Source organism: Solea senegalensis, linkage group LG19 (assembly GCF_019176455.1).
Source record: "Solea senegalensis isolate Sse05_10M linkage group LG19, IFAPA_SoseM_1, whole genome shotgun sequence".
NCBI classification, from domain to species: Eukaryota; Metazoa; Chordata; class Actinopteri; order Pleuronectiformes; family Soleidae; genus Solea; species Solea senegalensis.
In genome coordinates, this window is record NC_058038.1 from 19144748 (window position 1) to 19166449 (window position 21702).

At 40.7% G+C, this 21702-nt stretch overlaps 1 protein-coding gene across 2 annotated transcripts in view; it reads right to left on the reverse strand.

Annotated features, from left to right (window-relative positions):
* Window positions 1-304: 304 nt before the first annotated feature.
* LOC122784937 (thyroid hormone receptor alpha) overlaps window positions 305-21702 on the reverse strand; it is a 99511-nt gene continuing 78113 nt past the window's right edge. The window contains exons 1-8 of one of the 2 annotated variants that reach the window (XM_044050379.1): window positions 16687-17091; window positions 13170-13231; window positions 11632-11753; window positions 7770-7917; window positions 5636-5841; window positions 4213-4359; window positions 2467-2725; window positions 1595-1993 (exon numbers count right to left, since the gene is read on the reverse strand). In XM_044050379.1, the coding sequence (XP_043906314.1) occupies window positions 1743-1993; window positions 2467-2725; window positions 4213-4359; window positions 5636-5841; window positions 7770-7917; window positions 11632-11753; window positions 13170-13231; window positions 16687-16718 (1227 nt within the window). In that variant the 5' untranslated portion in view covers window positions 16719-17091 and the 3' untranslated portion in view covers window positions 1595-1742. Of the gene's footprint in view, window positions 1994-2466; window positions 2726-4212; window positions 4360-5635; window positions 5842-7769; window positions 7918-11631; window positions 11754-13169; window positions 13232-16686; window positions 17092-21702 lie in introns of those variants that run through there. The other variant, XM_044050378.1, reaches the window with a different exon arrangement.

Below are 21702 nucleotides of genomic sequence, written 5' to 3' on the forward strand. Positions count from 1 at the left end.
AATGAGAGGTGAGGTAGAATCTGTCGGTTTTAAGCGGGACACGGGAGGGAGGGAGGGAGGGGGCCTGCAGGAGTGAGTGCCATCCCCTCCCACCACCGTCTGCGAAAACTGGACAGCAGGGAGGTGGGGAGGCGGGGCAACAGTTTGGGACGCACGGACATGAACACGCACAAAGGCAGGAAGTGTGGTACAGTCCAGCAGTGATTAACTCGTGAGGAGGAAGAGAAAAAGCAACACAACGACCGAGGTCATACATATACATATATATATATATATATGTATATATATAAAAAAAAAAATATCATAAAAGATGCGTGAAATATGTATGTGTGAGGTAATAAAAACAAGAGGTACGTGTTGAAGAGGTATTCTAGATATAAATAATCTAGATAATATATAAATTATTTATATTATATGCTATTATTGACATTTAGTTTTGTGGATTCCATAAATTTAATCTCCAAGCACAGTGGGGCGAACATATAAGATGTTAATATAAGACTCCTTTCTGTAAACATATGAACTTACACTGTGTAATCAATGTTTATACACAGTATACATGTAAATAAACACAGTGATTATTGGTTATACTGACACAGGCTTATATATACTAATATATTAATAAGTTTCAAACACTCATCACAAGTGAGGTTGATGGTAATACAAATAAACTAAGATAAGCTAAATTAGCCAGGCTAAAATTACCTTCTCTAATTCTAGTCTTTGTGCTAAGCTAATCTAATTGGCTGCAGGATACGCTTTACAGTATGTTTACAGAAAGGAATACAATCATACTATCTTATAACTATATTACTATTAATATGAAACACACACGCAGGTGTGTGTTTGTCAACAATATTTTCAGTAAAATAAATCCCACTGTAGCTTCTATCACGAGCTGAGACGTAAATGGACAAATGAGAATGGTTTCTAAATAGACTACAATATGATAATAATTATAATAAGAATAAAAAAAAAAGGACATACGTTATACAAGGTATGAGGTAAACGTGTGCGAGTGTGTTCTGTGCATGTTCAGACGGAGATAGAGAGGTCCGGCGTGTGAGGGGAGGTAGGTTGACAAACACTCACAGTGACCTCGGCGGACTGAAGGGGCGGGACTGCGCGTGCAGATGATGGCCGGTCACCGTCGCAGCGAAAGAGACGCAGAGAAGGAGAGCTGGCTGTGTGGACAGGGTGGAGCTCTCTGAGGAGCAGCTAGTGGTCAGGTCCCAGAGATTAGAAGGACTACACTGTTCTATACTGAAGGGTGTGAGGAAGGAGTAGAACCATAACCTTAGTTTGCATGAGTTGCAGGAACAGAGTGCAGCTGTTATTTGTTTCCACACGGATGTAAAAAGGAGTTAAATGTTGATGATACTTTGTGTTTGCATATAGATATTCTGCAGTTTCATGGCACTGTGTTTGGAATTGAACCCTGTGAAAAGGCTGACTATTATGCCCCCCGTGTGTGTATCATAGACCTCTCAAAATGACAAAGAGTAGCAGTGTGTTTCTCTCTGGTTATGTTAATGTGTTTGCTGGTGGTAGGTGGTGGGTCTTGTAGGTTTTGATAAAAAAAAAAAAAGGGGACAAAAGTTTTCAGTTCTCACTGAAGACGAATAAAAAAACAAAATCTGGTTTGTTTTCTCCTTTGAACATTGCCAAAACATTTCCTCCGACACCACAGCCACCCCTTTTTTCTTTTACTTCTCTGTCTTTTCTTTACTTCTGTGTCTGTGTTACACTTCCTGGTCCTCAAACACCTCAAGGAAGAGCGGGGGAAAGAGTTCGCTGGGACACTCCACCTTCATGTGGAGGAAGCGACTGGCATGGCACGCTCCGATCATTCGCAGGTCTGTTACCTTCATCAGCAGCTTGGGCCAGAAGTGGCGGATGTTGTGCTTGCGATGGTTGATGTAGTGTTCGAACGCCAGCAGGTACGCCTCTTGGCACTGCTCAATCTTTTCTATGCTGGTCAGCCCCGAGCGATCTGAGTGACAAAGGAGACGGAAGGAATTCCAAAAAACAAAAACATTTATTCAAATGAAGTAATTTTCAGCATAAAAGGAGGATTAAAGGCAGATTAGAGGAGACTGTTTTCAAACAAAAACACAATACTGGATTTACTGTTCATGTCTTGATTGTTTATATCCTGTTGTGATATGCGTCACTTCCTGTCACAGTTTGATTTGGCAACTCATGTGACTCAGGCGTCAACAAAGTCGTGCAAATTTTGCATAACATGTTAATTGTGGATGGAAAAAGGTGAATTCCATGAAGCTGTTCAACAAGTTGAGTGATTCGATTCATTCAGGAGCAGCAAAGCCTTTCAAAGTATTATTCCTGTGCAAATTATGAAATATTTCACTAAAGCAAAACATCTGTGATGCAGTAAAATGAAAACTTCAACAGGTTTTTATTGTCTTTCCACAAAAGAAGCAGCATTCTGATCACTGTACTCACCTGAGCTCATGAGTAGCACAGCCTGCATCAGCGCCACCTCCGTGTCATCCAGGTTAAACTGAGCCAGACTCTTGCCCAAATCAAAGATGGCGTCCGAGACCACTCCCAACCCGCCGTTCTTCAGCTGCTCGCGCTTCACCGCCATCTCACCGTTCAGCGTCAGCGTCTCGCTCTCTGGGTCGTAGCGCACGGCGGCGCGCAGTGACATGATCTCCATGCAGCAGCCTTTCAGCAAGATGATCTGGTCTTCACAAGGCAGCTGGTAAACACCAGAGAACAGGAAGTGACGTGAAAATGTAACCACAACAAGTATAAACCAAATTAGCATTTTTAAGCTAATTGTTTTGGATTTATTGCTGGATTCCAGCAGCACAGATGAACGTCATGCTGTCCTGCTAACGATGCTCCACATGTTAAATGCAGAGAAATAGGTTGTAATTCACACATAATTATGTAACTGTGAACTCTCTACTACATATACATATATATATACGCAGTATATATGAGTTATCACATCATAGAGAGAGGGCAGAGACAGAGAGAGATGGAGGAAGAGGTTGATTATTGTTTGACATAATGACAGCTAAAAATAAGCATGACAAATTGCTCCAGACAGGAAGTATCCCATCAACAGGCAAAAAAGCTCCTCAGTCATTTTACACTGTTTATGACACAAGTTTGGAGTTAACAAGCAGGAAGTCATGCACCACCGACAAGTCACACAAGAAGCTTAGTCCATTTATCTCTCGTCTCCATGCGGCTTTTACTCGCTTCACCTTTTATTCATGTGTTCAGCGACAAGGACAAAAGGAAATCACAGAGTATATAAACTATCTTCTCCTGGCTTTGACAGAAACTGCAGTATTTACAACATGCACAACAAATGTCAATATACATACAGATGTTATACGTAAAGGGTTAGGATATATAAATGAACATCAACAAGTATGTGTGGTCATTAATTAATAAACAAGTGCTGATTTTCGACACAGCCTTGAAGAGATTTTTTAATATTATCAAATGAGATTATATAATGCAGCAAAGGATAGATTTACTAGACTATGCAACTCTTTTACAGTGAAATGTGGACTAGAACTTTAAACAATGGCTCCTCGATTTACAGCAGAAAACCAGAATTTCTACCCGTGCGACGGTAAATATTGCTAACTGGATTAGCACTGTTAGCACTAGCTAGACGGATAATCCAGCTAACGAGATGGTTGAACACAAAGTCAGGGGCCGACACAAAAACAATACTGTAAAACTAATAAAAACTAGTTTTACAAATGAACTTAATGGCTACAAACATGTTATTGCACTACAAAACTAGGGGCTAAAGCTAAAAGCTAACAAAGCTTTTTTCAGTTATCCATGAAGGATAAAAAGAGGAACAGAACTTTCACTGCAGCCATTTTGACACGAAATAGAAAGTAAACACATGTGCTATGAATCTAATTAACATCATTAGTGGCAGCTGTGAGTACAGAGCAATGTCAGACATATTTCAGGCTAACATGAACCTGCTTCGCTGCTTAATAATGTGGAAAAGACGTTGGTAAATTTATGTTTTAATTTGACCATTAGCAGGGATCAATATCAGCGCACTTGGCAACAAAGCCTATATGCTTAGTAATACAAGGTACTCTGGATTAAACACCACATGTAATCTTAATCCACTATGTACACAAACAGGAACACACACATTTATTTGTTGAAATAGATTTGAGGCATGCAAAATGTACCCACCTCTGAGAACATGGGCAATTTCTTGGCAAAGTCAACGACACGTGTGATGGCGGGTGTCATTATCTTGGTGAACTCACTGAAAGCTTCCAGGTCCACTTTATCACCATCGGAGGTGGGAACCATCGGACCTTGGCCGATATCATCCGGCTAAAAAAATACAAAATAAAGAACTTTACAGGGTAATGTTCGGATAATTGAGTCATGAATGTGTAATGTGTTATGTGGCAGTGTGGCAGAAAAATTGATTCATAAATGTGTTCTGTGATTTTTTTTCTTTTTTCTGGCAGGTCTTTAAAAACTGTATTTTGACAGATTGTGTTGCCTGGTAACAGCCGTCTGACTTCTGTCTCAAGGTAACCGGCGACAACGTCGACACGTGTATCTGCATGTGGCTCCGATCACATGGGATGTGACGGAGCGCGGTGCGGATGAAAAGGAGCGCTGTCAAAGCGGTTTCTTTGACTCTTGATAAAGGGAAACAACTCTCACACTGTGAACACAATGTTTTTGAAATAACGACAGATTCAACACGTAAAACTAAGATTCTCATGAATGAAAATATGACTAAATGAATACGTTTATTGGCACAGAGTTACCCTTTAATTGATTTATTTTATATGTTTACATTTTGCATTTAACCCATGTCAGTACAGGACATATTACCAGATCATTTATATCTATTTTAAAACTGCATGTTTTCTGTATTTTCGGGATGATATATATAAATAATGATATTTTAGATAGCAGCCTCTAATTAGACCTTCGTACAGTGCTGTACATCAATGACAGCAACTTAAAAATTCTCAGGCAACTTCTGGGGTTGTAAGGAGAGTCTTTTTTCTTTTTATTTCTTTGACTTATATGCAGATTTATCAGAGTTATTTGAAATGACTGGAGAGATAATGAGACTGAAGACAAGCCCCCTGGGAAGGCAGTCGGCCAGTTTTGAAAAGCTCTGATGTGCAGAGAGGAAGAGAATCTGAGGCTCGTGCACTATGGAGATGTTCATTCTGTAAAACTGATGAGCTGAAACAATGAATCGATTATTAATCGACTAATAAATTAATCGACAATTATTTTGATAATCGATTAATCGGTTTGAAGCTTTTTTCATGATTAAAACAAGATTTCCGATTGTTTAAGCTTCTTAAATGTGAATATTTTCTTCATTTCTTTGCTCTGGGTGACAAAGAAATCATTAAAAGTTCATCTTTTTGGTTTGTGGACAAAACAAGACATTTGAGAACATCATCATTTCCAGGTTTGATGAACACCGATCTACATTTTTTAAGGTTTTCTGATATTTATGGACCAAACGATTAATCGAGAAAATAATCGACAGATTAATCGATGATGAAAATAACACAGAAGAATTGCATACATTTAATACCTACACACACCAAAGCCACTGACATTGACTTACCATGAACTTGCGCTTCTGTTTCCAGCTGGATCCCTGGGCGTTGGTGTGCCGGTGGGCCTCGGTCGCCATCCTGATCAACTCCCACTCCGCTGTGTCCGGCTCTGGCCTCACCTGCAGCGTCCGAACCATCTCCTCCTTCTTCCTTTTCTCTCGGTTTTCCTCGATCAGACGCCGCTTGGCCACTCGCTTGGCCTCATCCAGCACCACTGATGGGTAGGAGGAGAGAACGCTCGTTTAGCTGAATTAAATGTGCACAGTGTGTAAGAATTAATTCCACCGGCTCGCCTCGCCTCATCCACGGTTTAAGTAGCCTGGTGCCAGGTACTATGCGATGGTGAGTAGAGTCGGTGGAAATACGTCATTAGAGACTGAAGAGTGCAACAAATCGACCGTGTCAGGAAACTACGGTGGCCTTTGCGTACTACAAAGCATGGAAACACTCCTCTACTTTTCCACTCTCTGCCATTTCCTCGTACCAAGCACATGTCCACGATAACGACGTTCATTTGAATATAAAATTGGACGACATAAACAAACTCAACTAGAGCTTTTAACCACTCTCCTGTAACACGTCATCTTTTATTATTCACTTTAACCTGACATTTATGAAAAGGAACGAGGACTGAACATGTGACTCTCGGCAGAGTCGTCCCTGAATGAATGAAAAGAAAGGAATACTTGATTTAATATTCTCAGAAGTGAAGCTGGATGACCTTGAAATGAAGGTTACGAGAGAGTTTATTACCCGTGTGTGGCAGAAAACCAAAAAATTCAAAGCTGACAGGAAGCATATGTAAGTATTATGGTTAGATATTCTTTACTGTACCGCCGTAATTGCTGCAAACATGTTTCAAGGGGAAATGTGGTAAATTCAAAAACTACACGTTCACTTTAAGACTATTACAGACACTGTGTAATGCCCGTGTAAGTTTGCTGGCTATGTGTAAAGTGTTTGGTGTATTATATTTATCTGTGTATTCATTAGCCGGCATCCACGGCAGAATATTACAGCAAGACAACGGCAGCTAAATCAACATAATTAAAGTGCTGTGGGAGAAACACACAGACGCTTTGTATTCAGTAAAGAAAACATTTCCTTTATCCGGGAAAGCAGACGTGCTGCTAAATGAATATTACTCCCAGAACACGATGAGATAATGTAATAGAAAGGCACTGCGCTGTTTTGAGTGTGACCGTGCTGACATCATCAGTATGCTCACATCGTGGCAGCACTGATGGTGATTAAGCCAGAATGCTGATATTTGGAAAATACAATTTAATGTTTAATTAGATACGGCTCCATTAGAGATATGTAACTGCAATTTTGCTGATGGATATTGCAATTTAATTGTAATTATAAGACTATAATTTCTATACTACTATAAAATCTGATATGATCCATAAACACAGATTAACAAGTAAATGCTTCACAAAAGCATTTACTTTACATGCCATTGACTCCTAAAACATGAGTTTTTGTGGACGAGACAAGAATGGACGTAAATGTTAGTGGGTAGTCTGTTGGACGTTCCAAATGCAACACATTTCTGCTTATTGTGCGTTTAATCTGTCAATTAAAAACCAAAAAATTCCTTCCTTTTAACTAAAACTAGACCTTTTTTTTTTAACTAAAACTGACTAAAACTAGAATCTTTTTTTTTACTGAAACTTGACTTCATTTTATGAAAACTAACTAAACCTAGACTTTTAAAAAAAAAAAATAAAACTGTCTAAAACTGCCCTTTTTTTTACTGAAGCTTGACCTTATTTTACTAAAACTAACTAAAGCTAGACTTTTTTAACAAAACGGACTAAAATTAGACTTTTTTTTTACTAAAACTGACTAAAATTTGCCTTTTTTTTAAAGCTAATTGTCGATCTAACAATTGTAGATGCTTGTTTGTACAAATGTATAAATAACCTGGAATAAGCCTCTTACATGTACAGTCTTACACTGCCATCTCCCTACAGCAGCCACAGCATGGGTTAAACGACACTAACACAGGAGAACAACTTCCTTTCTGACATGTCAAGGCCACCGTAGTTCCCTCAAGTGCTTGGGAAAGGTAAAGAATGAGCTGCATATTAGAGCTTATTTAAAAACCAGCAGTGGTGGTAAGAACAGATGACTCACAGTCCATGGCCATGCCCACAGAGATGCACTTCTTAAAGCGGCACAGCTGACACTGGTTGCGGGTGATCTTGTCAATAATGCAGCAGCCTTCATATTTACAGGAGTATGATGGGTGGAGGTTTTTCTGGATGGTTCTTCGGAAGAAACCCTGGGGAGAGAAAGGAGAAAAGAAGAGAGAGCATTCAGTGAGGGGGATCTGCAACACCATAGCCTCCAAATTAAATCCAATTAAATGTTTGAAGCAGCAGAACAAGTGCATGGAATGCGTTGAATCACATGGCAGGCTGCTGATTGCATGGTCAGACCCTGCTTTACAAGAATGGGTGTGTAAGCCATGTTCGGGAATTGTGAAAAACACACACACACACTGAAAAGCTTTTAAAATAAACTGCACAGCAGGTAATACATTGAGAAGCATCACTCAATAGTACTAATATAACAGGGGTACGGAAAAAAAGCATGTACTTTTCCATAATGCCCGAGCGAAAACGACTATTTTATTTGCACTTTTCAACGCCACACAGTGGGATTTCAGTTTATTTCGTCTCCAGTGGCGAGAGACGGCGGACAGGCTTCTCTACGGGAAGCCAATCATCTGATAATCAATCTCCGCTCAGCGGATACAAACACCCACATCCACCACGGAGGAACCTACACTGGAAAAAAAGGCTTTTTATCTTGTAATAGGAAGTTCTCTTGGTAAGATTTCTTGAAATGAGACATTTATATTTAAGCAAATCACTCTTTTAAGAAAAGAGTGATCTTGAAATTAGCTGGGAAAACTCATTTTTTGCTATATTTTACTAGTATTGTGATGTTTTGTGTCTCATAATAAGTTGTGGTGCTCAAAAATAGTATTTTCCCCTCAAAAGTAGCATCTTTTTGAGGCGTACTTCACTAATTTTTAGTTCTATAATTGTCACACTGTTCTAGATGTAAGTCCAACACCTACTTGAAATTAGATTAGAAACAAAATGTCTTGAAGTTAGCATTCCTGACTCGTGTTAGGCAGCGTAAGAAAAATAGCCACACACGGCGCTGTGCGTTGTGAGTTGGGCATGTTGACCATGCCGTTTTCAATAAAGCAGATTTGTTGTCTCAATTCAAGTAAAGTCTATTTCTTGAAACAAGACGAGATATTTTGAATAGAAATTAGACAAATATACTTTATGATTTTGAGTTTTTGCAGTGCACTGCTGTGACACAGATTTTTGCAGTGCAGAGGGACAACGAGGATCCACTTTTGCTTTAACAAACCCTGTTGTGACAGCATTGATTAGCACATTTCACAGCACGGCAAAACCATATCCTAAGCACACCAGTGATTTTTTTTTAGTCATCCAAATGTGTTTTTTGCAACTTTTAGGGCAGCTGTTTGCTTTCATTTATATTCATTTATAGCCTGGCAACTGCTCACAGCCGAGTCTACAGTATGTACATGTAATGTACATGTACTGTATGTGCTGAGCTAAACAGCTGTGTGATGTTTTGTCTGAAACTCAAATACTGTACATGCAGCAGCACAATAATCTATCAAGTATCTTACAAAAAATGGAGAAATGCAGATTGTTTTTCTTATTACAAGATAAAATATCTCGTATGAATTTTGTTTTTGCTTCTTTTTGGAGTGGCCTTTTTTTCCAGTGTGTTGACGAAATCACATGAACTCCGGTGCCTCAGTACTGACACGGCAGCAGGTTCCTCCGCGGTGGTTGTGGTTGTTCCGCTGAGCGGGGATTGATTATCTAATGATTGGCTTCCCGTAGAGAAGCCTGTCCACCGTCTCTCGCCACTGGAGACGAAATAAACTGAAATCCCACTGTGTCGCGTTGAATAGTGCAAATAAAATAGTCGTTTTCGCTCGGGCATTATGGAAAAGTACATGCTTTTTTTTCGTACCCCTGTTATATTAGTACTATTAAGGGATGCTTCTCACTGTATTACCTGCTGTGCACTGACATGTTTCGATTATTTACTTACTACTACCAATAATAACGAATAATATCAATAATCAATGATACCGATTTGATACTGGGCTGATCACAGATTTTAACAGAGCATATAAATGAGCAGCGAGACTCACGACTCTAAAAACTGAACAGGATTTTATCACCAACAAGGTGCCGGTGCTTTTCTGTGTCTAATTCTATTATTTTGTTGTGCTGATTCGTCACGGTCAGACACTGGTGCATTAACTTGATTTAAACACGCTGCTGTTTTGCGCAGATATTATGGGCTGCTACAACAAGAACAACTGTGTCTTGCAACCATGCCCACCTAACAGACAGGAAGTGCAAATCATTACACATTAGAGACGCCGTCTTTGTTACATTAGCATCTTCAATTGATCTCCACTGATTTGAGTTTTGTAAAAAAAAAAAAAAATGACTAGGCTGATGCAATTTTATTAAATTAAACCACCAATGACAGCAGGCTATTGATGCCCCTTTAACATGTGCCCCCTTAACTCATTTAAGTTTAATGTGACACTGGCATTTAGCTTTAGCAAGGACACCTAATTAAATAAAGGTTAATCACTGTAAAGAAGAACCCCATTCTCCCGAACACAAAAGACTGTTGTGGGAGCTTTTGATTAGTTAATCAAGCAGGAAAATGAAGTGAGCCACAGAGAGACTGAAGTGAGGGAGAATAGTTAACCATGTACTTTCCTGCACTCCCTTTCAACTCAGTTCAGTGGATGGTATGCATTTATAATCTCTTTTTTTGTCATGACCTCTGTAGCTGCTGTGAGGATCTTCAAGGTCACGTTCATTTATTTTGTATGTCCAGAGCCAGGTTCAGTCCTGTGAGCTCCGCAGGAAAACACATCGTCTCATCACAGCGACTGCATACGGACAACATTCATATGCAGCAGTGCCAGCTTTGTATAAAGCAGCTTCAACAGCTTACATGACTGTACACATGTGATGAATTCCACAGCTTTCAGTGTGTTTGTATGAGGACTGACTGTGCTCTGTGCACTCCCTGTGCAGACAACACACGGGAGACAGGCAGCAAAGAGAAGGCTGCTGGCCTAAAGATGGCTAAAGTGATTTTAGCCATCTCATAAAGTCTACGTCAGCCATAAGTGTACAGTATCTTAAGAAAACTTCATCGCACTGTTAAAACGGCCTTTTTCCAAGAGGAACCTGATGTTTGGGTTGCTTTGTAAACCATGTCTATTTATGAGATTAAAAGTAGCAAATCTACGAGAAAAAGTTGAAGATTTATGAGATTAAAAGTAGCAAATCTACGAGAAAAAGTTGATTTATGAGATTAAAAGAAGCAAATCTATGAGAAAAAGTAGCAGATTTATGAGATTAAAAGTGGCAAATCTACGAGAAAAAATAGCAGATTTATGAGATTAAAAGTAGCAAATCTATTGGAAATAAATCTGGTACTTTTTCCTTGTAAATTTGCCACTTTTAATCTCATAAATCTGTGACTTTTTCCCTCGTAGATTTGCTATTTTTAATCTCATAAATCTGTAAAATGAAATATAGATATATGTATTTTTTTCATACTTGGCCCTAATACGCCGTCGTAGCGGAGTGAGCGGTTAAAGTGACACAAACTTTTTAACTGTGGGATCATGTGGTGAAAATGGTCTAAAGTTAGTGCAAACTTGGATTTTAGTGGACGAGCCTTGTGTTGAGTTCATCTTGGTGTCCCAGGCCTTACTGTCAGTGTCAGTGTCAGTGTCTGCCTCGCTACTGCAGCTTGTTGGCACAGTGCAGTGCTGAAAACCTCTACAAAACTCAGACTAAAGATATGTAACGTGTTTCAGGCCCGTCATGCAGGTTTCCTAAAGTCTGGAAACTAGATAGTTTACAACAAAAAGGTGGAGATGACTTTACTGTACCTTGCATCCCTCGCAGGTGATGCAGCGGTAGTGGTAGCCAGTGGCCTTGTCCCCGCACACCACACACGGCTCGTCCTTCTCCAGGTAGCTGGGGATGTACCCTGGAACAGAGACGCTAAGAGCTATAGGAGAGGAAGAGGAGGTTGAAGAGGAAGACAAGGGTGGAGTGAGAGCCGGGCGAACGAGGAAAGGGCGGGGGGAAATAAAGGAGGAGGAAGATGCAGGAGAGAGAGAGGAGTGATGGAGGGAGGAAAAAGGGGCTGAGTGTTATAACAGGGGCATCAACAAGGCTCCAGTGCATTTGTAGGATGGAACATGCAGACTGTAGTCAGTCTGCTCTGCATGCACAGCTTATATGAGGTCACAAGCCCTGAAGTCATTAGATATGCTTTTCATCTGGACTTTTTATTGCCTTATTTATTTCTCCGAGAGGAGACAGTATTTCCTGTTTGTATTTGTGTTCTAATTCTCTTCAAACTCTGAGCTCCGAGCTGTCACGTCGTTGCGTGAGGACCGACAGTCACATGATTAGAAGGTCCTATGTCGAGTCTTTGAAGAGCAAGAAGTCGAGGAAATACAAAAGTCTGTCTGTGTGCTCTTATGTTGTTGAGGATTGAAGAATTAAACAAAAAAGTGAAAAAAAGCATTGGTTTAAACCTTTAGCATTTGGTAACTGAATACTAAAGCATTGTGTTTTTTATTTTACTGGAGTTTTTATTTCATCTCTGGGACAATTTCATTCATTTCATAATTTCAAAACTAAACTAAACTAAGGTCAATAATTTCATTTCAAAATTTTTGAAACTGGGGATATTCAGATAGAAACGATACCCAGGACTATGACAAAAACCACCAGCAAGAATAATGTGGGTGACTGTAGATAAAAATCCTTCCAAAGAACTTTGATCTCCAAATCTGGCTCTTGAGATTATCTGTAAGTAACACCAAGCTCAAACAGCAGACAACATGCTCACTTCTTTGTGGCAAAGTCTGCGATTTACACATACACAAGAAGATCATCAGTATTTCGTCTGAAAATGAACACAAGGACATTTTATACACTGAAAACAAGTGAAAAACAGAAATAGATCCATCTTATAATAGCCATGTTTAGAGTGTGAATATAGCTGTATTTCTATGCTCAAGGAAGCAGGATTTGTCACAAGTGATGGTCATGTGAGATGAGCAAGAGAGCGTCCTAACTCTAACCCTCATTCACCTCTTCTTCAGTGGCAGATTTCAAAGTCTTCTGCACAGATAAACCTGAACCTGGACCAGTTCTGTAAGGTTGTATCTGGTCACCTAGGTGAGCTAATTTGTTTTCAACAAAGCCTCCGAGAAGAAAGAAGACGATGTCAAGGAGGAGCTTATCATAATAACGAGTACGAGGAAACCATTCACTGCCCGGGGGAGCACGCTGCAGAGTGATGAGCTACGCTAAACAAATCCTGCAGCACATCGAGCGACTGAATATCGTGAAAGAAACCTGCCTGATTGGTGTTCACCGGGAGGTGACGACAGAGATAATGAATCCTTACCAGACATACTCTTCACCGAACACTGGCTGTTCTTCCTCTTTCTCTTTGGCACATCTGGCCACCTGGGGAGGAGCAGAGAAAGAAAGAAAGAAAGAAAGAAAGAAGAGGGAGAAGAAATGGATTCATTATTCAAGTGAACACTGAATGATGTGAAAACCTCATTTTCCAAAAGAGAAATGTGTCCAAAACAAATTTGATTTCCGATTCAACTAACGATGATGTCAAAGAGAGAAAAGCTGCGCCTTTGTCGACTGGAACAACTTTCAGTAACACACACACACTTTTCAGTCGATGAAGCAGTGAGTGAGTGAATGCACATTTATGACATGAGTGAGAGTGGATGGACTGGTGAACTGTCCAGAGTGCGACCCCGCCTTTCGGCTGGGATTGACACGAGCGCCCTCTATGACCCTCATGTGGAGGATAAAGCGGTAGAAGACGGATGGACGGTAGTTCCATCACTTCTGTATGTTGAATATTTGATGGTGAAAAACCACGGTCGCCAGATGAAGCATCCAACGCACATTCTTAAATGAAATAAAGTAAGATTGAGTTCTGTCGGCCACATTCAAAGGACACGACAAATCAAACTGAAATGGGACAGCATCCTGTAGGCGAATGAAAACTCTGGAGGACGCAGCCCATGGATTGGGACATCGCTATAGTCTTCAGGTTTGCAGGGTGGGTCTAACCAGGAAGTGACACTTTACTGAAGAGCCACCAGGGGGCAAAAACACTGGTTGAAAAAGGAAGTGTATGGGAAAACAATGCTGTGTCTCACACATTCTCCTGAAGAGTCTTTCAGCTCTTCTTCAACAGGACATGATGTCCGTTTGGAGGGAAATGGAAGACTTTTTATACAGAGTCTTGAATATTTCCCTTTAATAATGCATTTGAATCAGTATTCAAGTTATGTATTATAATATCAACACCAAAGAGCTTACAGACACTCTTGCACATACATCATCCGGATTATTATTCAGACAATTCCTTCATCTCACACCTCCTATATCTCCTCTCTACTCTTCTCACTCCTGGCAGCAGATTTGGATTTACTGTCTCGTCCACACTCGTGTCTGACGGGTGGCTCTTCAGCCCCGCCCGCTTCCATTTCTGCTCCGCCCAATCGACTTTGGTAACTGCCCATTTCTGTCTGTCTGCTCCCTTAACTTTCCTCCCAGTCATCCCTCTCCTCTCGTCTCCTCTCCTCTCCTCCCAAAACTTCCATCAGCAGTATTAGGTAACACCGCTCCCCTCCCTCTCCCTGGCTGTCAAATCCACTTCCCTCTTCCAGCTAAAAAAAAGAGAAAGAGAAAGAGAAAGAGGGGTGGGGGGGCGAGTCCTCTAACGTCTCTCTCCGTTCTTGCAGCTCTTCACGCTTGAGCGAACGTATTCACTTTATCGCAGTGCACATGGTCAGACAGTCACACGTTGGGAAGGCGTCTGCTTGCGCGGTGAACCACCGCAACAACCAGAACCTACACCATCACTTCCACTGTCTGTCCAAGACAAACCAAAGCTCGACTGTGTGCCAGTGCCGCCGCGTCTCCGTCTACCACAAGCTTCAATACGAGATCAACTACTCAAACAGGCGCAACAACTGGAGTCAAACTAAACAACATCGTCAAACTAACATCATACTGTAAAAGAATCTGACAAATGATCAACACCATTTTTTCCCGGCAGACAAAAACAATCGTTCTTAAGCCACTGGGAATATGTGTGTGTGTGTGTGTGTGCACACACTCTGAATCCTCATTTTCACAACAACCGTGTCGCTAAAAACAGGCTCTCTAAATAACTCTTATCAGCAGCTGAAATGCTAATTATCTCTATCAGATTTCAAGTTAATTAAGCTAATGTAAGCTTTGTGCGTCGGTTGTTCGCGCTGTAAGGTTTTTAGTCAACTCCTTGATGATAATCGTGTGTAGCGCTGTGTTGAATCAATCTCTTACAGAGCCTCCTGTGTGTGTGTGCGTGTGTGTGCAGTCGTACACCGTCATACTTTGCTTCTTTAAGCGGCGATATACTGCTAAACAAGTACGGATGTAAATGAAAACGAGCGACACGGTCTATGGTTTCTCCTCCCGTCGGCTCCCTCATATTATTTTAAAAGCAGATTCTCCCTCTCCGAGTGCAACATCAATGTTAATGTTATAAAGATGAAATATTTAGTCAATTATGACGAGAGAAAATGTGTCACAGTTAAGTTTGTGGTTTTTGTGAATGTTGACCGTTTTAAACATTTCTGTTTAATAGAAAACTCTGACGTTCCAGAGTTGTTTTCAGAAAATGTTTAGGGTTTAACTCTTTAACTCTTCCTTTATGTCCCAGTGAGCTAACGTGAGAGAGCAACAGGAGAAGCTCTGAAGGAAGCACAGCAACATTCTCCTGCTGCACAATTTTAACCACATTTTATTATTTAAGCAAATGTTTTATTGTTTTGAGCAGAACGTGAACTTAATCACATGGTCTTCTGAATCAGGGGCGTCAAACTCATTTGAGTTCAATTGCAGTACAATTTGATCTCAAATGATTAGATTCTAATCATAATGGGACATTTGGACAAATTCACCCTAAAGGGCCGGATTGGACCCTCTGGTGGGTGCCAGTTCTGGCACATGGGCCGTAGATTTGACACCCCTGGTCTAAATAAAGAGCCATTGAGAGACCATTAAAAGTACATATCATAATATTAAAGTGCCACTATTCATGTAAAATCAATAAATTGACAAAGCATGGTGCAATAACAGAGACTTGTTGTGGCTGTATTGTGTACTGATGTTATTACTGTATACATTGATGTGTTTATGAGGTGCAACAACCTGCCTAGAGGCTACAGATGGATACAAATTAGCCCATGGCTACGATCTGGCGGCACATTTGAATGTGAATGCGTGTGAATGGTAAAATGGTCTGTATTTACTGTATACAGTGAAACTACAACGCTCTGCCACTGAGCTACACTTTCATGTCTGTAAATGGCCTCAGGTCCAGTCAGCTGACATGTGACTCATTAGTAGGGCCATTGTTTCTTGGCTGTTTCTTACAATCATTAACACGCATTGACGGCTGAAAACGACCTGCATTTAAAAGACAAAAGACACACGGTGACCTTTAAAATCAGCTGATTTCCAGGTGATTTTTTTAAAGTCACCACCGTGTTGTTTTCAGCTGTGTTCAGGAAACAAGAATATCTAATATCTAGTCTTCTCTGGAGTTTGTCAGTTTATCAGAGGGTCAGACACATTCAGTCATTCAGCTTCTGCTGTATTTTGCTCGTGCACAGTGAACTCTGATGGCTTAAAACTGGTGCCAGTCGTTTTCTGCTGAAGCTTTTCCACACTGTCATGACAGCAGGATAATATATTAGTGTACAAACAGGGAGCAGAGGAGTCGACCTTGTTAACGCAGTGTTGTTGTAGACATGTGGTGCAGGATGTGGATGCCAGCACTGCACGCACACACACACACACACAACACTAGGAACGAGCAATATCTGTTCAAAAACACTAACCTGTTGATAAAGTATGGCTGTAAGATATGCATGACGCTGCCTTTGAAGGATTATCAGCAGAAGAGACGGTGAGCCGGCAGCTCTTTCTGCTGCTACAGCCTCGCTGTGGTCCACAGGAGCCGCTGCACGTGCAGTCCCATTCACGTTGAGCCAGAACAATAACAATAGTTCCACTTCTTCCTCTTCTTCTTCTTCTTCTTCTTCTTCTTCAGCAATGGCAGCTAAAGTGTGACCGAGAGCAACTTTGGGTTCATCTGCAAAGCAACATGCTGCACTGGAGGAGTGGCTGAGTGAAGCACTGTGTGTGGACTGTGGAGCGGAGCGGAGCCTCAGGTTGCTGCTATCAGCTGAGATATCAGAGGCAACCCTATCTGTGTGCCTCAGACTGACTGCTGGGAGGAACAGCTACTCTGTTTATTCTCCTCCCTCCCTCCCTCTTTCTCTTCCACCCCTGTAATTGCTCTAGTCCAGCCTCCTCTCAAACACCTCCCTCCCTCCCTCCCTGTCCGTGTGTGTGTGTGTGTGTGTGTGTGTGTGTGTGTGGTTTGCCCCAGTGGCGTGTTCTCCGTCAAAACAAGACTCTCGTCTACCTTATCAATCATATTTCTTCTCTCTCTCTCTCTTGTCCGACCTGCGTGCCGTCGCTCTCTATCCTTCGTTCATCCATCGCCCCCTCTCTCAGTCTGTCACCTGTCATCCTTGTTGACACTTCTATAATTGACTCCATTTCACTTTGTCCATTCTTTCTGATTTCCTCCTCCTCCTTCCTCTCCTTGCAGGAGCAAAGAAAAACAAAGAAATTGCCGCCGCCACTCACTCTACATCCAAATTCACTTAAGCTTTAATGCCGACTTGATTGCATAACAGGAGGCTTGACACGGTCTCTGTAAAGTACAGTTAAGTGAAGTCTTGTGAGGACACGGAGTGAATTGAGACGCTTCATGATCTCTCATCTTTATCACTCTGCTGTTCAACATTCATTAAAAAAAAGACACGAGTGAAACCTGTGCTATGATTAATTACTCATTATCTAAATGGATCAGTATCAACTACCAGATTAATTACAGAGGATTGTGATGATCCATTAATCAGTTTAAAATATTTTGGTGAATATTTCCTGGTTACTTTGCTCCTGTTTGACTGTAAACTGTAAATTACAATTAGGTTTGTATAAGGTCGTATAATTACTTTGAAATAAAAAATGTTTAACTTTAAATTAAAAAGGCCAAGCCCCTTTCTTCAGACTTCCCTCCGAAGCCCCGCCTCCAGCAACAAACACAGATTCACGAGCGCTGTGCAGCATCGGTAACTTTCGGTACTTTTCTGTTTTCGGATACATGTTCAAATGACAGCGTGATGATGAAAAAACAACAAATTAGATCTGAAACGATTAATCGATTACTAAATTAATCGACAACTATTTTGATGATCGAATAATCGGTTTGAAGCTTTTTTCATGACTAAAACAAGATTTCCGATTGTTTAAGCTTCTTAAATGTGAATATTTTCTTCATTTCTTTGCTCTGCATAACAAAGTCAATCATTTTGGTTTGTGGACAAAACAAGACATTTGAGAACATCATCATTTCCAGGTCTGACGAACACCGATCAACATTTTTTAAGGATTTCTGATATTCTGAACACCAAACGATTAATCGAGAAAATAATCGACAGATTAATCGATTATGAAAAGAATCGTTAGTTGCAGCTCTACGACAAATACTCTCTCTGGATTTAGCGAGCTAGCATAAGCTCTGGCGTTGTCTTCTGGGCATGTGCGATTAGAGCACGAAGACGGGTACGTGCATAGAAGAGAGGGAGGAGATAGAGGGCAGTTTGATTGATCCAGTTCATTAGTTTGGGCCGTTCAATATGACTGGATGGTATTTTTACAGACCCGTCCGTTCCACAGATGAAATCCCACCTTATCTTTAAGTGCAAAGGCAAAGAGGAACTGTAAGGACAGAGTGAGGACACAGACATTATTCACAGAGACACAAAGCCTTTGGTGAATAAGTGGCATTTCAAAGAAAAAGCCCTTATTATAGTTATTATATGTCTGCAGGACTGGATAGAAGTGCAGCAGTGGGCCAGGAAAGCTAGCCGTAACCAGACATTAATAATTCCTAATCCTGTTAGAGCTAAATATGCTCAACATGTCATCCTCTCATCTCCTCATGGCGTCTGTCCAAATTGGTTTATACATCACAGACTCCCCGACACGCACACTGTACAGCAACGTTACATTATAATAAATAAAAAGATGTATCTTCATCCTCAGGGAGAGTTTAACGTGACACTTTCATGTAAATGGTGAATATTTCATCTTATATCGATCTCATCTTTGTTATCGCCTCTCCTTCCATCACTCCCCGCAAACGTCTCCTCCATTTTACTGACAGCGTCACCTTTTTGTCAGACATCGACCACGCACAAGCGGTTTTAGCAGCACCTCGAGGTAAAGTGCACAGTGTCGGCTCTCCGTCTGTCGGCTGCATCGCTCGCTGAGGGGCAGCCGACAGAAGAGAAGGGAGGCCAAGCTCTGCTTTTACATTTGGATTCCCACTCTTCGTCCTCAGGCCTGGTTCAGTATCATGTCCAAAAAAAAAAAAAAAGTCACAAGACTGTTGTCAAGACACATGATGCAACCAGCCTCAATTATGCTCCCTCATTCATGAGGTCATGTGTCTGTGACAAGCCTGTGATTCTGCTCATGTGGGGTCTGACATCTTGAGTTTCATGCAGTGGTTAAACAACAACACAAACTTGTTTTTATATCTTACTGAGGTCTCATCATTTAAATAATATATGCATTCCCTTACCCTAACCTTAACCATCATACCTTAAACTCAATTCTAACCCTAAAACCTAATGCATTTACCCTGAAAAAGCCCTTTAAAGTTGTGGTGCCCAGAACAAAATGAGCCCTTAAAGATGAGGTGTACGGTCTTTGGTCGCCACCAAGATATCAACACACACACACACACACACACACACAGTGTTATGTCATCGTCAGTGCATTTCTGTTGCACAGTGCCCAGACAATTATGTTCAAACAAGAGTTTCCTAGATTGCAGTAATTGCAAAAATGAAACGCCACAATAGTCATATCATCCGAGTGCAGTGGATCACAATCTCACGTGGCAGGACACGAACAAACCAGGTGCAATAACACGGTTAAATGTCCACAGGGTGAATTCTTTTTAAACCGAGTGCTTCAAAGCTCTTCAAAGTCCTCAAGATCAACAGCTTTTGTTGTTTTTATGTTGGTTGCACAGATACTTTTTTTTTCCCTCCTCTCCCAAAAATGTCCAAATGCATTTACACTACTACTGCTGATAGTTTGCACTTAAAGCTGCCATCAATGACTCGTGGTTGAGCTTTAGGCTGAACTCATGAGCACTAAAAGGAAATCTACGTCACTCTAGACCGGTGAAAGCTGTCAGAATATAAAGCTATTTAATAAATGCAGCTTTAAGTGAAACAGAAACTCATAAAAGTCAGAAAGTGAAAACATGAATATGGAATGTGCTCACCTATTTACTGTACGTGGATGGATCGTTTTCTAATGGAAAAGTAAATGGCTTTGCACACTTAATTGTCAATATTTTTCTAAAATCTGCATAAATTAAAGCACGCTCTTATATTTTATATCACTAGTAGAGTAGTAGATCTTTAAGAGTCTTAAGACCAGACCATCTGATTCAGAATTCACTGCTGTTTAAAGCGGAATTTTTCAAATCTTTGCGCCTGTAGCTCCCCCTACAGTTTTGGAGTAAGCATTTTTTCGACACCATCGTAAACTGCTTTATCCTCAACAACCCCCTCCCCTCCCCCTCTCCTGGCCATGTGCGTTTGTTTTTAACAGAGTACAGCCGTGTCCATGCTGCTCTGAACTGACCATCGCTCGGTCGTTTCCTGTGTGTGTGTGTGTGTGTGTGTGTGTGTGTGTCTTGAGGTTTTGAAGCCCTGGAAACTGCAGCCAGGATGTTCTCCATAGCACAGCTGTAGAAAATCCTCATAGTCTGTTGGCCTGAGCCGGATTTCCTGGGCTGCTTTAGATAATAGACTCGCAGCTGTGCCTCCTTAACTACAGTTCTTGAGTGTAGAGCCCACGACAGGTTCTCTCTGCCGTGCACGCCCGAGAACTTCAAAGTGCTAACTCTCTCTTTCGGCCTCTGTTAATGGAGGAATGCGTCCTTTGTAATCCACCACCACCTGCTTGGCTTTACTGATGCGGAGGGAGAGGTTAGTGTGTGTGGCTGTGGGTGAGTGATCCGGACACATGTCCTCGCTCACAGTCAGAGGTCCAAACATGGGAGATAAAAGACAGAAATCACCCAGGGTGTTTACATGCATGTTAAAAGTCCGATTTTAGTCGGACTTTTTATTAAAAAATCCAGCTAGTTTTAGTCGGACTATACCTGGATAATGTGATTCATATAGAGCTGAAACGATGAATCGATTACTAAATTAATCGGCAACTATTTTGATAATCGATTAATCTGTTTGAAGCTTTTTTAATGATTAAAACAAGATTTCCGAATATTTTCTTCATTTCTTTGCTCTGAATAACAAAGATATCATTAAAAGTTAAGCTTTTTGGTTTGTGGACAAAACAAGGCATTTGAGAACATCATCTTTTCCAGGTTTGACGAACACTGTTTTTCTGATATTTTATGGACCAATCGATTAATCGAGAAAATAATCGACAGATGAATCGATTATGAAACACAAATGATAACATTTACATCGGCGTAATTGTTTTCGGTCTTTGTACACGTCACAACAAAGGTACTAGAGCTGAAACGATTAATCGATGAAACGATTATTAATCGATTACTAAATTAATTTACAACCATTTTGAAAATCGATTTAAAGCTTTTTTTCATGATTAAAACAACATTTCCGATTGTTTAAGCTTCTCAAATGTGAATCATTTATTAATTTGTTTGCTCTGGATAACAAAGAAATCATTAAAAGTTAATCATTTTGGTTTGTGGACAAAACAAGACA